The sequence below is a fragment of the Onychostoma macrolepis genome, chromosome 03 (genome assembly GCF_012432095.1).
Source record: "Onychostoma macrolepis isolate SWU-2019 chromosome 03, ASM1243209v1, whole genome shotgun sequence".
Taxonomy (NCBI): Eukaryota; Metazoa; Chordata; class Actinopteri; order Cypriniformes; family Cyprinidae; genus Onychostoma; species Onychostoma macrolepis.
In genome coordinates this window covers 4,164,531-4,181,359 of record NC_081157.1, presented here as the reverse complement: position 1 = coordinate 4,181,359, position 16,829 = coordinate 4,164,531, and the positions used below count along the sequence as shown (strand labels likewise).

Here is a 16,829-nt window from a genome sequence, read left to right as displayed (position 1 = left end):
GCAAAATAGGATTTATTTAACTGGGTTATTATGAATTTGGACGATATACATAAGCAAAGCATAAAAAGTGTTTTCAACATCCTTCCTTTATTTAAGCCATAATGTCTCTGTGTCAGTATCAGTTAAATGATCTCGAATTAGTCATATTTTTCGTGCTTGTATAAAGTGTACGCCGACCCATACAAATCCATGCATTAACTGTGCAAAATAATGTAAAATAAGACATTTATTTAGTCTCATACGTCTATTTAATTGTTCATATGATCCAGAGGGCCGAGTTACCTGAGAATGATCAGCCTATGTTAATAAAATCTAATTAATATAGAAAATTGATGTGCAGTTAATGCTTGTCAACTGTTCTTACTGTCAGTCAGCATTTTAGGTTGTAATATAACATGTGCTTTCAAATTGATTGGTCGCTGTTCATTTCCAATAGTGCTGAAATTCTGCTTCAGTCATAAAAACTTTAAACTTCGCTATGCTATTGTCTCTCATGTAATCGGTTTCAGGTTCTTTTAGTGTGACTCCCAAATTAGTGGGGAGACAGCCTGAGTCGAATATGAATAATTTTAAAGTCTACTTCGAAAACTGGGCTGGTCAGATTCAAGGAATCGACTCTTTTGGAGTCGACTCCTCCCCAGCAAACACAAAAACGTTGTAAAAATGTTTTTTTAACGTTGTGAAAAGGTTGTGATAACGTTTTTCCCCGACGTATTTAATACGACAGATGTCGGGTTTTTTTTTACGTTTTAAATACGTAATTTCACAACATTGCGAAAACTTTTTTTTTTTTTTTACGTTGTTTTAACTTTACTAGGCACATTCTAAAAACGTAAATACCACGTCATATGTGGTACTTTCTGGACGTTGGCTAGGCTTTTAGCATATTTACTGGATATTTAACGTGCCTATAGGCAATATACATTTTTTTTTTATAAACGAATAAAAAGAACATCCCAGCAATCACAAAAACTTTAGACTATACTTAATCTTATCATTATACATTACTGACATACTATTCTCCTATTTGATACTGTTAAGTGCTTTGACACAATATGTATTGTCAAAAGTGCTATATAAATAAAAGTCACTTGACTTATACTCTGTTTCATCTCTGTACAATATTTAATTACTGTATGTCCTGAAGAAAAATCAGTATCTTTATTTATTTTGCTAAAAAACAAAAAACAAAAAAAAACAGCCATAATCTCAGAGTAGAGTAACAACATGTACAGAATCCACAGTGTATCAGGATTAAGTTGGCCTTCACCAAACTATTCAGGGCTAATACCCAAAACAGTGTTGTGTCCCATTCTGCTTTTGATTTATTTGATACTGCAATTGGGAAACTTTGTTTTGTTCCTGGAGTTAATAAAATTATTCGTTCTTTGCTTCAAATAGTCACTACTCCAAACTGTATCCGTTATTAATTTGTACCATTTGTGTAGGTCTTGATTTGTTGATTTATTCTGTCAATAGGTTGCCGTTGGACTGGTCTTTATCTCGAACAGTGTTCACACAGAAGTGTCGCTCTCTACTGCAGCGAAACACAGCACAGCCATGAGGAGAACTGACACAGACAGATTCACGGCATTCAGAGTTTAATAGCAATTCATACGGCTTAAACAGTGAAGTCACGTCCTGTTACTGAACATGAGGAAACAAAAAGAGGAAATATACCAGAGTATACCAAAAATAATTACCAGAGCTTCTCAGTGATTTCAGTCCCGTCCGAATACGCCATCTCAGTAATCATTACAGACAATGTCAGTAAAGATTACGGCGACTTTTACCTTCTGTAAAAAGGTCCAGAGAACTTACCTCAGGTAATGCTAATCCCGTCCGAATAGACCAGCTGTAAATATGTACTTAAATATTCCGTCATTTTCTGCTTAAAAGTAGTTCCCTCTCGACATGGCATAAACGCCTTGAGGGACTCCCTTCCTTCTTAACCTACCTGAAATCTTATTGCACAACGCCAATGCCAGCCAAGACGGCAAATAGGGGCGGGGCCTCTGCTGCTATATAATGCGCTGTTTTGGCGGCATAAACTCAGAATCTTCCTCTTTCACACATCCTACTGAAGACAGCTGTGGAGAAGATGCAAGAAGGTGGATTTCCCTCTCGGCATTCCAGCATGTCCAACGTTTGCACGTTGTGTTCGGGACCCATATGAAAAGGTTCCTCCCCATTTAATGACCAGACGTGTATGGGGCTTATCTTTGCTGGACATTGTTTCTATGGAACTATCTGCAGCTCGTATTCATGGAGCAAAGACAAGAACTTTGAAGACCTGGAATGCTACTTTTGACATTGTTAAATCTTTTGTTTCTTCTTTTTGATGTACAATTTATTTTGAATTCATGTATGGGTGATTCTTAGACTATGGGCACTTTTATGTTCTTTGGTCATATTTTTTAAAAATTTTGGACATATTTCTCTTTCTTTGTCAAACTAACAATAAAACCACCTTAAAAACTTTTTACTACCTTTCTATTATGATTTTTTCATACTTTTCAACCTCCTTATAGGTGTCAAAATCACTGTTTTTTCCTTGTCGCACACCCAGACTTTTAAACTTCAACAATGAAAATACAGTTTAAAAATATGACTTATCTGGTAACTATTAATGTACCTGAATTAAGCACTAGTAAAATAATTCAAATACATTATAGTATTTAATGTGAGACAACTATCAATATTACTTTTTATAGAAAATATAGCTGTCGCATAGTATTGGTGTCATTTCCAGCACAACACTGTAATGTCTCTTTAAGAAGTTTGTGTGAAAGATTGTTGACGTGGTTTCTATGGAAATGTTCAGTGACATCAGAGCACATGTTGGACATGGAGGAAATTTAAATTTTCATCAACAACATATGGAAGAAAAATCAAGGTAAATATTGCTTGTTCAGTTAATATATTTATTCTACGTCATTTCCAAGCATGCTGTACCTTCAAGGGTGTTTTTAAAAAGCTAAACATTTTAAGTATATTTTGCATACATGAAATGCTAAGCATTAATTCAAAGCTAATCAGTGAAGCTAAATGACATTTATGGTTACAAAGTACAATTGATATGTTTAATGACTTTGTGAATTGAGTTTAATGAGTGCGATAAGTTTAAGACTTTTTCTAATAAATATCTCTGCTGTTTCTCTAAATTCATGTTAATTCATTGTCATTTCCATCAATTCAAATCATTCCACACATTAAAAATCTATCCACAATTTATGAGATCATGCTCTACTTAATATAAAAATTCAAGTTATTTATTTTCTAATAAGCTCTTACTCAAACCAATATTAAATTTCAGAGTGTGACAGGTGTACAGTTCAGCATTTGGTACTTAGGGCAGTTAATTTAACTTATTGACAAATGTATAATTATTGTACATTGTGGAAAAACTGGTAAAACTAGTTACAAAAATGATCTTAGACAATTCTTGAGTGGTGTAAGTTATTCTATATTTTAATAACAGCTGTATATTGAGATGTGGTGGAAATTACATTTGTTCACTGCAGGTGGAAAAATTTAAAATATTAACAATTTCTCTTGTAATCTAAGTTTGTCCTCTTACAGACCTTAAAACTAGACAAATTATTTAAACTCACTGTGTTACGTGACTTTTGAACAAGTTTTTTTTATTGAACTTTACGAGGCTAAAAGTGCCCCTAGTTGAAGAAACGCCCGTACATTTATTTATTTTTTTCTTGTGATTGGGTATTGTACTTTATACTTTTCTCCACTGCATTGTTTTCTGTTTTTCTTGGCACAGTGTGGGTCTGCCTGGTGGATGGGTGGGTGGTATGGAATTTTTTGTAACACTTTAGAACAGGGAACACTTATTAACTATTAACTACGACTTTTCCCTCAATAAATTCCCTATTTGCTGCTTATTAATAGTTAGTAAGGTAGTTGTTACGTTTAGGTATTGGGTAGGATTAGGGATGTAGAATAAGGTCATGTAGAATAAGGCATTAATATGTGCTTAATTACTACTAATTAATGGCTAATATTCTATTAATATGCATGCTAATTAGCAACTAGTTAAGATACCTTAAAATAAAGTGTTACCGAATTTTTTTCTCAATAAAAATAATTGTTCACAAAACAAACATAGAAACTTGAAAAGAATTACACTTTCTTTTCACCGACCGAGTACACCATTCTAACTTTCAGAAGCCCTTTGTAGCTTACATACAAACTCTGCAAACTCTTATTTTATCTGATTACGCCCTTTTCATTCCAGCTAGTAAATTTCATTTTTGTTTTGATTTGTAGAATTCAGTTTTAAGTGCACCTAATGTGCACCTAATACGTTGTCTCTTTGTCTCAGTATCTCCTAATTGTCCATTATCTTCTGATGAGAATGTATTTACTTAACTACTTCCACTATTACTTTCTCTTTTATCATTGCTATTTTTTCAAAATGTATTTATTTATTATTATTTGTTGTTTTCTTTCACCCTGAATGTACCTTTAAAAAAAAAAAATCATAAATCATATATATATATATATATGTGTGTGTGTTGAATCATTTACAGAATCTCACTTAGTCCAAACTCTTTCATTTCTAGTTATTTTTAGCACAACATCCAAGAATTTTACTCTGAACATCGTTGATATGTTTTATTACTTGTATTTGAATATGTTTGCACATTTCTGATTTCAGCGTGACTTTTATTTTGGAGGGGGGATATGACATCATAAGGCTGTGCTCCTGCTCTGTTGTGTTTTGGTTCGAAGAAAGGTTTGCGTTTTGAGCGTTTGAAGTGTTCAGGCACTTTTATGCTTCTAACGAGAACTCTTAAATTAATGTTTTATTACTGAATGCAACAGTGGCGTAGCCTCAGATTTCTGATTAAAAATAAGTTTGAAGTTTGAGTATAAACCAGGCTTGAACTGTCATGCAGTATAAGCGCGCTGCTGTTCAGCTTCCACACGCCGCACAAATAACATTACTTGAAAATACGCACATTTAATATTGACATTATAAACTACATATAATATAGAGCGGCCCCCCAAAATGAAAATTCTGGCTACGTCACTGGAATGCAGCATTGTTGTAATGCTTTGTATAACATTTTTGAACTTTTTTTTGTTTTGTTTTTCTGAGGAAAGTACGTTCGCACACGAGTAACACATTTAGTTTGGATTTATGTTAATTATTCTCATCTTGTCCAAACTCACAGAAAAACATCCACGTGGCACACTGTTATAAAGATATGTCAAGTCTTCATCTGTTTCCCAGCCGCAAATATTCCTGGGCCCATTTAGTAATGTAAATGACACAATCATGCTGATGAGTGATGCAGTATCGTCTGACGCCTGTTTCACACATGCTCCGTCTGCAGTGCGTATGCGGTCCATGTCCGTTAAGTATTCGGTGCAGAAGCAGCATGGACTCATTGTGCTTTCACACAGGGCGCGTTTGCAGTCCAATCCGCAACGGTTAACCACAAACACAACATTTATCACAACATTTATTTTGATTTCAAATCCAAACGTTGTTAGCCTACTGAAAGTGCTTTTTCAGCATTGTAGTGATCACATTGTAGTGTAGTTTTATGACAGTACAGTTACACAATCTTTCATAGACATATTCACGTTTAAACTCAATTAATATAAACAACGTATTCAATGCATTTGGCTTCTAAATTTGTACATTAAGTTGCTCAAGCAAGTGGAAACATTTAAACACTGACCTACTTTTCACAAATATTTTAAATTAAAACTTACCACTGAAAGAAACAGTCAGCTCTAGTGCCTTTTGCATTTAAATCTTTATTACAAACAGTCCCACGTGTCTTAAAGAACTTTGTTTTTCTACCTCCACAATACACAAGTGCATATGTTGCCTTGTTTATCTAAAAGTGCACTTGTCTTTGTTTTAAACCCAGCCAAAAAGCCTGTGAAACACCGTAAACTTTAATTATATAAGTTTTTGTGTGAAATTACTACATTTCCATGTAAATCCATGTTCATTTTTACCGTGAACAAAGTGCTGTCACTTTAATTCAGTGCGTGCAGCACAGCAAAAATAGACTCGGTTAACGATCTCTGCACTGCTGCAGACGCACCGCTCCTGGAACGCACTGCCGGACTGCAACCACGTGCAGTGTGAACGCTCTGATCCATTAACGTGGGTGCGGAAAAAAAATATGCACCACAAACGCACTGCAAACGGAGTATGTGTGAAAGAGGCGTGAGGGCCCGAAGACCACGGGAATCAAACAAAGGTCGTTGGCCTTGTCCCTTACACTGTGTCCTAACTACACGCAACGCGACAGGATTCCAGCGAAATGCAATTTAGCTGTCCACACTACAGAATCAATCAAATATCACAGCCAATCAGAAGCGTGTGTGGGTGGGCTCTCTCTGGAAGCGCTCTGCACTAGCAACGAAATGGATACGTTTATAATCTAATTCATAAATATTAAACCTTTTTAACATCATTAAATGTACATACTGAGAGACTGATAACATCTTTGTCATGGCATACACTCGTTGATTCACAGCGAGTCCACAGTTTTAACGGTCATCTTTGCTTTAAACTATTTACAAGATCTGTCGTTGGTTTCAGTATGGTTATAAGGTCACGCAAAATGATATTTAAACTCATTAGACACTTTCACTTTGAATAAAGCACATAATCACCTGAGATTATCTACTGTCATATAGTTCTTATGTTGTTGTTCCAGCCGAGACGTCATGGAAACAGAAACTGTTTCTAAATTAGAAGTTTTGCTGGTTAGGACAAAAACTCCAATTAACATGGAAAAGATACCTTTTATCGTGCGTCGCGTGCAGTTAGGACACTGTTACGCACAGAGATTTCTCCAGTTTCTCTGAATCTTTTGTTATGCACTGTAGATGATGAGATTTGCAAAGCCTTTGCAATTTGACGTTGAGGAACATTGTTTTTATAGTATTCCACAATCTTTTTACACACTCTTTTCACAGATTGGAGAGCCTCTGCCCATCTTTACTTCTGAGAGACTCTGCCTCTCTAAGACATCCCTTTTGTTACAGACCTGATGTTAATTAACTTAATTAGTTGGTAGATGTTCTCCCAGCTGAATCTTTTCAAAATTTCTTGCTTTTTCAGCCCTTTGTTACCCCCGTGCCAACTTTGAGACCTGTAGCAGGCATCAAATTTGAAATGAGCTCATTTAGTGCATAAAAGTGTAAAATTTCTCAGTTTAAACATTTGTTATGTTCTATTGTGAATAAAATATTTGCTCATGTGATTTGAAAGTCTTTTAGTTTTTGTTTTATTCAAATTTTAAAAAAAACATCCCAGCATTTCTGGAATTCAGGTTGTACTAGAAATGTGTACCTTGGATATTATACAATATGCATACATACAATTTCTTTTTTTTTGAAGACATTTTTTTCAAGACGTTTCTAACTCTGGCTTTGGATCAATTCTGTAGAATGGCCCATAAATAATTTATTTTAGTCCAGACCTCCGCGGGGAAGAGACCGAACCTGGAACTTTAATTGAATACCCCTGACTTGTATCATAAAGAAAGACTTCATTTGTATGGTTTTGTAATATCTGTCACACATTTAATTATGTGCCATGGTAGATCACGTGTGACTTCTCTCTGCTGTGGATCTTCTCATGTCTTTTCAGATTTCCTGACTGACTGAATGTCTTGTCACAGTGTGAACACTTGTGAGTTTTCTCTCCAGTGTGAACTCTCTGGTGCAGGTTTAAAGTGCTCGCTAAAGTAAAAGTCTTGTCACACTCAAAGCACATGTGCTCTCTCACACCAGTGTGAATTTTCTGATGTACATATAAAATCTGCAGCAGTGAAAAACTCTTTCCACATTCAGAACATGAATGTGGCTTCTCATTCGTATGAACCGTCAGGTGTGCCTTCAGAGCTGTTGACCGAAGAAATGTTTTGCCGCACTGATCACACTTGAACGGCTTCTCTCTGGTGTGAACTCTCATGTGACGCTCAAGCACTGATTTGCATGGGAAACTCTTCCCACACTGAGTGCAGGCGATTGATTTATTGGCTTTTCTTTTCTTTAAAAATGTATTTTTAGTCTTTGAGCATCTCAAAGGTTTTTCTCCAGGTTTGTCATGACGTTCCTCCTCCACTTCTCTCAGTTCTTCTCTCTCCTCGCTCTCTTCCATCAGGTCTGAAATAAAAAATTTTTTTTTTAAATCACTTTAAATAAACCAATATTCAAAGAGTGATATATTAAAGTGCTTATTGATGTAATAGCAGAAACAAGACAGCTGCTGTAAAACATAATCATTCTGGTGTGTTTTTATGAATTAATTGCATGAATGAGGTACATTGACATTTCAGTTATTGTTTTCAAAACATTTTAGGCACAAATTAAATTTTGTTGTAGTGATTACTATCAATCATTTAATGATAAGTTAAAGGGATCAAACAGATCTCGCCCCCATTTACTTCCATAGTAGGAAAAATAATATGAAAAAGAAATACTATGGTAGTCAATGGAGGCTATATCTGTTTGGTTACTGACATTCTTCCAAATATCTTCCTTTGAGTTCAGCTAAACAACAACAAAAAATATATACAGGTTTGGAGCAACCAGAGGGTGAATAAATGATGGCAGAATTTTCATTTTTGGGTGAACTATCCCTTTAAGTTATTCTTACAACCCTATCAGACAGTCTGGAAAGTCCATTTACTTCATACAATTAGCAGTTTATATAAAAAATATAACAAAAACATCTAACATACTGAATATCTGCTGAAAACTATACCCATTTCATAATTTAACTCTTTATCTAAATGTGATGAAGTGCTTGAATCTTTCTAACATGAATGTTCTTCAGCGTCGTGAATGAAGAATAGACACCAACCTGTTTGTTGTTCAGTATCTTCAGTGTGTTTGATTCTGCAGGGCTCTGGATCTCTCATCTTCTCTCTGTCCTCTTTAATAAACTCAGTCTTTGATCAGATTTCAGCTCTTCCTGATGCTCTGACGCTCGTCTTCACTTCTGAACTGATGGGAATCTTCCAGCATTTATTGCTGAACTGCAGTGGGAGGAGCTTCACTGATGATGAGTTCCAGTGTGGGAGGAGCTTCACTGATGATGAGTTCCAGTGTGGGAGGAGCTTCACTGATGATGAGTTCCAGTGTGGGAGGAGCTTCACTGATGATGAGTTCCAGTGTGGGAGGAGCTGATCTGCCAAAATCAAAAATATCACTTACTGAGTTTGTTTTTATAGGGTCAAAGACCAGATGTCAAATTTTAGTGTCTGCAACAAATTAAATTGACCAAAGTGATATATATTCACAGAAAACCCATTAAGTGCAAATGTGTGTATAGATATTCTTTAGTCATTAGTTAGTTATTCTGACCTGTACTTAATAAAATACTGTATATAAAAAAAAAGAAGAGATCATAATTTTATTAGGCTACTTTAACTGATTATAAAGTTGTTCTTGCTGACAAATGGGTAAAAGCTAGTGTTTTGAAGGATAGTATCAAAGTATAGAGATTTAAATGGACAATTAATGAGTATTTTTGGGCTGCACTATGATCCTTAAACACAGTGTTTGAAAATATCAAATTATTCTTGTTTAAATATGCCTTAAGTTTTTTTTTCTTTTTGCTATATAAACCCATTTTTTTCTTTGACTCGTATATTAATTAACCAACGTAAAAATGTATATCTGTGCATCATGAAGCAACTGATGCTAATTCACAATTTTTTTATTTATAATTCTTATATTGTTCTGTTTCTTCATTAAAATAATGGCAGACATCTAGAAAAGTAGTAAAGAACTGTGAGGAAGGCATTGGGAAGCATAAAGACAGAAATAAATGTACATACCGTATTGACCCGAATACAAGACTATGTTTTTTTCTTGGAAATACATCTGAAAAAACGCGGTCGTCTTATATTCAGGGTCTAGACTTTGACATGTCAATAATACACCCACAACAATAGGTGGCCCCAAAAACGCATAAAACGAGTTTGCAGTGAAATATGTAATATAATGTGTGTTGTAAAGATCGCGAGTGAAAACAAAACAAAAAGAAAAGATTACAGCAGCATGATCGTGACTGTCATGTTAGCCTGATGGGAACAAACTTCCTCTGTAAGTGATTTTAAAATGTAAGACAGTACCCAGATTTGAAGACTACAATAAGATTTCACTTCTACTGTTAATACAATTTTGGTAGGCTACTATGAGATGGATAGCCTAAATGGTATATAGGCCTAATTCAGATGGGCTACCTGTTATTGTTATGGTATATCAAAAAGTGTATATTTTTCAATGTCATTGTTGGTACATTTTACCAGTATTTACCATGCTTTCAAAAGAAAAATTAAAATAGGTGAAATATGCAATATGAAAATAATTTAAGAAAAAAAATTGTTTTACAGAGAGAGAGAGAGAGAGAAAAAACAAGATTTGGTTGCAAATGTACTTCTGGAAAAAGGGGGTCGTCTTATATTCGGGTCAATACGGTATTTGTTAGCAACAAATACCTTCAGTCTGTTGACACCGATGAAATGAGCTTTAAGTGACAATTTACAGGAGATCTGAAGACATCAGCATAATAAATGAGGTGAGAACAGGAACTATTGTCATGAAAGAGTGTTTTCAGCAGCTGTTAATATTGATGAGCCTCAGACGATCAACACTCATTCAACAAGACATTCAGGATCATCAGCAGATCATCTCACTTAATTCTGAGTGTTTGCTCTTAGAAACACATTATTTGAGTCGGGATATATGCTAAAAGCCTATAAAAGTGTTCTACTGAAAGATAATACTGTTATAAGTAACACAATATGACATACAATACAAAAATAAACTAACTCATCTTCATTAACCACTACAGCAGCATCTCCATACGAACCTAGCCTAAATAAATATAGTTTGATTTTATAAGTACATTAACTGCAATAAAGTAATTATAACTTAAATGTTACCCAGATAGCATGTAGTAATCAGCCCAAGTGTTATCCGGGCTGATTGTGGCCCAGATCGCTCTCGCGCATGTGTTTGTGATGCAGCTGTAAAGCATTGGCCCGAGTCTGGCCCACTTCTGGCAAAGACTCGGCTTATTTCATTGATGAAAACCAATTAAATTATTATTTTATCTAGTCATTTGTTAGCTGCACGTTTAAAATATCTATGGTATGACAACAATATAATAATAATAATAAAGTTTAGGATGAAACATTCACTGAGAGATATATATCTCTATATAAAACAGTGTAAAAGTAATTCTTAGTTGTAATGTTAAAGTCATTCTGTTATATGCTTTTAATTTAACGCACTTTTATGCTCTGGTTCATTCATCTTCAGTCACTGTGGGAGGGGTCTCATACATATGTGGGGATGATCGCCATGTTGTATTGTTTGGATGCAATAAATGCAGGTGGTTATAAATGGATTATATGAATACGGTATCATCGAGTATGGGTAAAAAAAATGGGCAAGACAATGCACTTATTTTCGAGTATGTTATGTTGTAGATTTTGATATTCTTAATTGGTTATAAACCGTTACACATTCTGATTTAATGGTATGTAACAATATTTTCGGTTAATTATGATTGTTTAACGAGGGTCAAACGAGACAAAAGATGGCAATGACAGACTGTTATTTCACTATGAACGTGTGAATAGGCATGTTATCATTAGAATTGCTAATAGTCCATTACAAGCTGTAAACTGCTGATACATTTTCGACATACTTGAGCTTTTCAGACTTTACATTACTAATTGCTTCACAAACTGCTGAAACAGTTTGCTGTTAATGGCTTTTATCTGACTCCCAAGTAAAATAAAAACTGGCTGTAATTGTCTAGTAATGTCTATAGGTTTTTGAATATAATTTTTGGGCTTATGGTTGCATTAACAGCTCTTCTGTCAGTCTTGCGTAGTATGCACCCAAACCTTACAAAAGATGCGCGAACGCTGCTTAATATATAGAATAGAACAAATATTTGGAGGTTCTTTCCACTATTTTGGCATTCTTAATACATTGTCAGAAATCCTTGATAAAACATTGCCCCAGCTACCAAACAGACACATTGACATTTCTAATAGACAATATTTTTGGTTTGGAAATGCCTCCAAATATTGCTGAGTATTTAAAAATCTTAGTTGAAGAAGTTAAGAGCCTGCAGTCAGGCTTTATTTTCAGAGGAAAGGAACTAGTTCTGTTGATTGTGATGCACCTGCTCATGCACATGTTAAGGGTGTCAAGTCTCATACTGGTTATTCGTCATGTGATAAATGTGTACAGTCTGGTGTCTACATACAAAAGCGCATGACTTTCGCTGAGACCAATGCAGCTTGAAGAACGAATTAAACATTCAGAAACATGTGATGAAGAACACCACATAACTAGATCTCCACTTACTGAACTTGATATAAACATGATATCATGGTTCCCTCATGATTATATGCATTTAGACTGTCTCGGTGTGATGCGTAGGTTATTAGATCTATGGACCAGTGGTCCTCTCAAGACTCGCTTGCCATCACATGAAGTAGTCAAATTATCTCAGAACCTACTCTCCCTTAAAGGGGAGCCATTATGCTCCTTTTCACAAGATGTAAAATAAGTGTCTGATGTCACCAGAGTGTATGTGAAGTTTTAGTTCAAAATACATTTACATTTAATCATTTAGCAGACGCTTTTATCCAAAGCGACGTACAATATGAGAACAATAGAAGCAATCAGACCATCGAGAGTGCAGCAGTATACAAGTGCCATGACAAGTTTCAGTTAGCCCAGCACAGTACAAGTAGCTAGGGTTTTTTTTTTTTTTTTTTTTAAATAGATAGAATAGGTAGGTGTTAGTAGGGATGTGCCCGAAGCCGAATACCTTATTCGGAAAGGCACGGATAATGGCTTCGAAACGAATAATGGATTATCCGAATAACAGAAAATATATTCGGCAGACACAATCACACTAATGTAGTGCTGGACAGCACTACATTAGTGAGGTCTGAGGTTGTTAGGATTTGTGCAATAATAATTGCTTTGAGAGTTTGATACAGTTTCGTACAGATAATATCATGGTGATGATTGTGTTTGTGTAACGAATGTGGCCTCCTCAGCAATAAACTATCCGCGCGCTCCGCTGCCTGTAAATGCCGGCGAAGCAGTGTTGCCAGATATTGCTACAAAAAACAAACACAACCAATCCCCTGAAAAATGCACCAAAATAATTTTAAATCTTGTATTTTGCAAATAGGATACAGAATCTCTAACTTCAACCATTTTGCCACTTTATTAATGCCCTAATTACTTTATTAACGCTGTTACATTATTAAAACAAGTCGCTTATAATAACTAGATCTGGCAACATGCGCCAAGCTCCTTCGTTTGCTGCGAGTCAACCACATGAATTTATTCAGCGACATTATTTTAAATAATTTTTCATATGTTTTCAAATTTTATTTTTGAACATGAAACATTTACGGAGATCTGGACCTCATAGCTTCTATGGGCCTGGATGTGTAAAGTGAATGAGTGTAAACTATAGCCTATATGAATGAAATGAACGCAAATCAATAGCCACGTTGGGGTCTATGCGCATCTCTCAGAAATCAGAGTTTTAATTGTCTGGAGTTATATCAACTAACTCGACAAAAATATCCTAAAAACGGTTCTAACTTCAAACCTTTACGAAATCCAACTGTAAAAGCACATTACATTAGCCCTTTTCGTGAATGGCATCATATTTAATTATACAAGACGAAGAAAAGCGATGTTTGATCAAGGCTTTTAGAAGGTCCAAATGATTGCGCTTTGTTGATAAAAAAACTCGTAAATGATCACAGACTCCCGCAATACATGATCTAAGTTACTTAAAGTTCAAGCAAGCTTTATTGCCATTCTGCTATGGAGTAGGCTACTGAACACTTTCTTTCCATTTCTATTTTTTCAGCTTCTTTTTTTCTACTAGTGCTCTTATTTAAGATTGTGGGTGCTTGTCTCTTGTCAAACTTGTACACAAAGTTCCACTGGAAAACAAGAATAAAAAAGTAATTTTTCTTTTTTGATAAAGTTTTAAATAGAAGATATTTACAAAGTTATCATTTTAATAAAAAAAAAAAAAGAATACTTTATTTAGTTATACAAGGCATATTTGTTAAATAAACTATGAATCGAACAGATTTGCATTTAAAATGGTATTTTCATGTAATTTGACGAACTTCTGGTTTAAGCAACGCCCACTTCCGGATCTATCCGAATACAGATACAGATACAAATAATTTTGAGATCGTCACAGATACAGATACAAATAATGGCTCCGCTGCACCACCCTAGGTGTTAGTATTAGTTGGTCAGGTGCTGGCGAAAAAGATGCATCTTTAGAGGTTTCTTGAAAATGGATAAAGATTCAGCTGTTCGAATTGAGATCAGGAGGTCATTCCATCAGCTGGGCACAGTCCAGGAAAAGGTCCGTGAGAGGGATTTGGTACCTCTTTGTGATGGCACCACAAGGCGTCGTTCCCTTGCAGAACGCAAGCTTCTGGAGGGTGCATAAGATTGAACTAGTGAGTTTAGATATATTGGTGCAGTGCTAGTTGTCGTCTTGTAGGCAAACATCAGTGCCTTGAATTTGATGTGAGCGGCTATTGGTAGCCAGTGCAACCTGATGAAGAGAGGGGTAACGTGAGCTTTCTTCGGCTCATTAAAGACCACTCTGGCTGCTGCATTCTGGATCAGTTGCAGAGCCTTGATAGTACATGCGGGAAGGTCTGCCAAGAGCGCATTACAATAGTCCAGTCTGGACTATACCCGACATATAATTTTTAAAAAATGCCACCAGGGTGTGAGCCAAAACGTGCTGTTTCACACTCAAGATACTTTCACGTTTTATTCTACGACATAAAACACACCAGTTACACCACACTCGTGATTAAAACGGTTATGCTTCTTAAAAAAGACGGTTGCTAACAAGTTGCTAAATGGGACTACAGGCGCTGTCGGAGAAATTAAACGTCATCACGCCGAACAGTTTATCAATTTACAGTATTTCCCAATTGTAGTATAAATTGTTATACAATTAATTGTAGAATAACCAATGAATAATTTCCCACATTTTATATTGTTGTTCGACAATGTTTTTTTTTTTTTTGGTTTCCCCCCGAAATGCGACATGTCTTCGGATGGAAGATGCTCGAGTTTATCACTTACTGATACAGAGACTCTGGGTTCAGACCATAAGTTAAACTTTAATGATGCATACTGCTTAAAGCCACATTAAAATTAAATGTTTACGGCCACATGAAGCTGTTAGAAAGCATAGATTGTAGAAGCAAGGATACAATAATATTTTGTGTAACCACCCTAACAAAATGAGAGCTGAAATGTGGTACTTCATTCACTAAAATAAGTTTAATCTTACCATATCCAAAAACTCGCTCACTCTGCTGTTAATAGATTAAATGCACTAGAATTTTATTGAATAGTACGTGGAGGCACGTATTTAATTAAAATATTCATATTAAATCAAGGATTTATTGACTTTTAATTCACCTTATTTCGAAATGTACAGAAATATGTGCTTTCATGTCCTTCAGTTATGATTATATAATTTATTCACTATACTATTTATTACTAATGTCTCATTTCAGTTTTAGTTTGGCTCTAGTTTTGCATTTATTCCAGTTTATATGAAACAGTTCATGTAGCGTGGATTAAAATTCATATGCAGAGTAAATACGTTTCAATAAACATGTTAATAATAAGTTTGAAACAGTTGTCGGGAGCGCGCTGGTGGTGACGCTGAAGGCGAGCGCGTGGTGCTGTAGTTTGTTTATAGCCTAAGTTTAGCTTTTTAGTTCTGGCACTTTTATTTAGGCTTCAAAATTCGTCAAAGTTATATTATCTTGATGGACAAAACGTGTAAATTTCATGAACTATGATTGAACACAGAGCTTATTTTTTGCGATAATCCAAAAGCCTATGGAAAAATCCTATTGGCTTTTTGTCAGGAACCAGTTTCATGCTAAACTCTGCATACAAAGTGACCATAGTTAGATTATGAGCTCAACAAACTCAAACAATCGCCTCACATTGTTGTCATATGCAACTTTTAACCACCATATTCCTATTCACGATCATTCATGAAGACAGCACCCGTGAGAACAGACAGAGATGATGGTAGCTTTAGCATCATTAGCCTCACAGAGTACCAAGAAGCTCTTTCAGAAAGGCAACTTGGAAAACAACGTGGGATACTTACTTTGTCTGGAGCTGTATTGGGGACTTCACCGATTTTTTCCAGGATATTTCCTTAGACAATGAAGCTTAACCACAGTGTCCTCAGCGGCTCGGAAGGAGTCTATGGAGACTCCTATGTTAGTAAGTGCATCCCAAAACACAACACTTGAAGCCTCTTTGGCGCTGATACTGTACCTGCAGCAGCTGCAGTCATCAGTAGTTAATGGCGGAGGTGGACGCAGCTTCTCACTCAGGGCTGAGGCTGTGCTTATAGGGCATCGTCACAAATGTAGGGTCGCCACCTTTAGCAAGACAAAATAAGAGACACCCATTCATTTTTATTTTTTAATTTTTTTAAACCAAGGACACAAATAATCAGTGAGGAGCTCACTAATAAACCATAAGAAAACATGCTCAAGTATGTAAACTTGCAACAGAACACATTAATATTGCTATTTTAAATTACATTATTTATAATTATTAATTATTATTGATCTTTTTTGACTGTTCTGCAGCTGTTCCCTGGATGGGATGCATTTTTATTATTTATTTATTTTATTCATTTGCTTAAATTAGGACTACATTATTATGTAATTATTTGTCCCATTTTTATCTAC

The 16,829-nt window shown here is 35.4% G+C and overlaps 1 protein-coding gene across 2 annotated transcripts; it reads right to left on the bottom strand.

The window, feature by feature from the left end:
* Positions 1-5,668: 5,668 nt before the first annotated feature.
* On the bottom strand, positions 5,669-16,526 carry LOC131536406 (gastrula zinc finger protein XlCGF49.1-like). Of its 2 annotated transcripts, XM_058769293.1 has the most exons (4): positions 16,408-16,526; positions 16,235-16,333; positions 8,861-9,187; positions 5,669-8,160 (listed from the first exon to the last, which is right to left on the bottom strand). In XM_058769293.1, exons 3-4 carry the CDS (start codon positions 8,916-8,918, stop codon positions 7,580-7,582), a joined length of 639 nt encoding a protein of 212 aa, XP_058625276.1. In that variant the 5' UTR covers positions 8,919-9,187; positions 16,235-16,333; positions 16,408-16,526; the 3' UTR covers positions 5,669-7,579. The 2 variants fall into 2 exon arrangements, with proteins under 2 accessions (XP_058625276.1, XP_058625275.1); XM_058769292.1 differs by having other exon boundaries at positions 16,235-16,480.
* Positions 16,527-16,829: the final 303 nt, after the last annotated feature.

Coding starts and splice junctions, on each gene's coding strand:
- LOC131536406 (XM_058769293.1), bottom strand. CDS start 8,918: ATGAGAGATCCAGAGCCCTGCAGAATCAAACACACTGAAGATACTGAA. Junction 8,161..8,860: donor AGATACTGAACAACAAACAG/GTTGGTGTCTAT, acceptor TTTTTATTTCAG/ACCTGATGGAAGAGAGCGAG.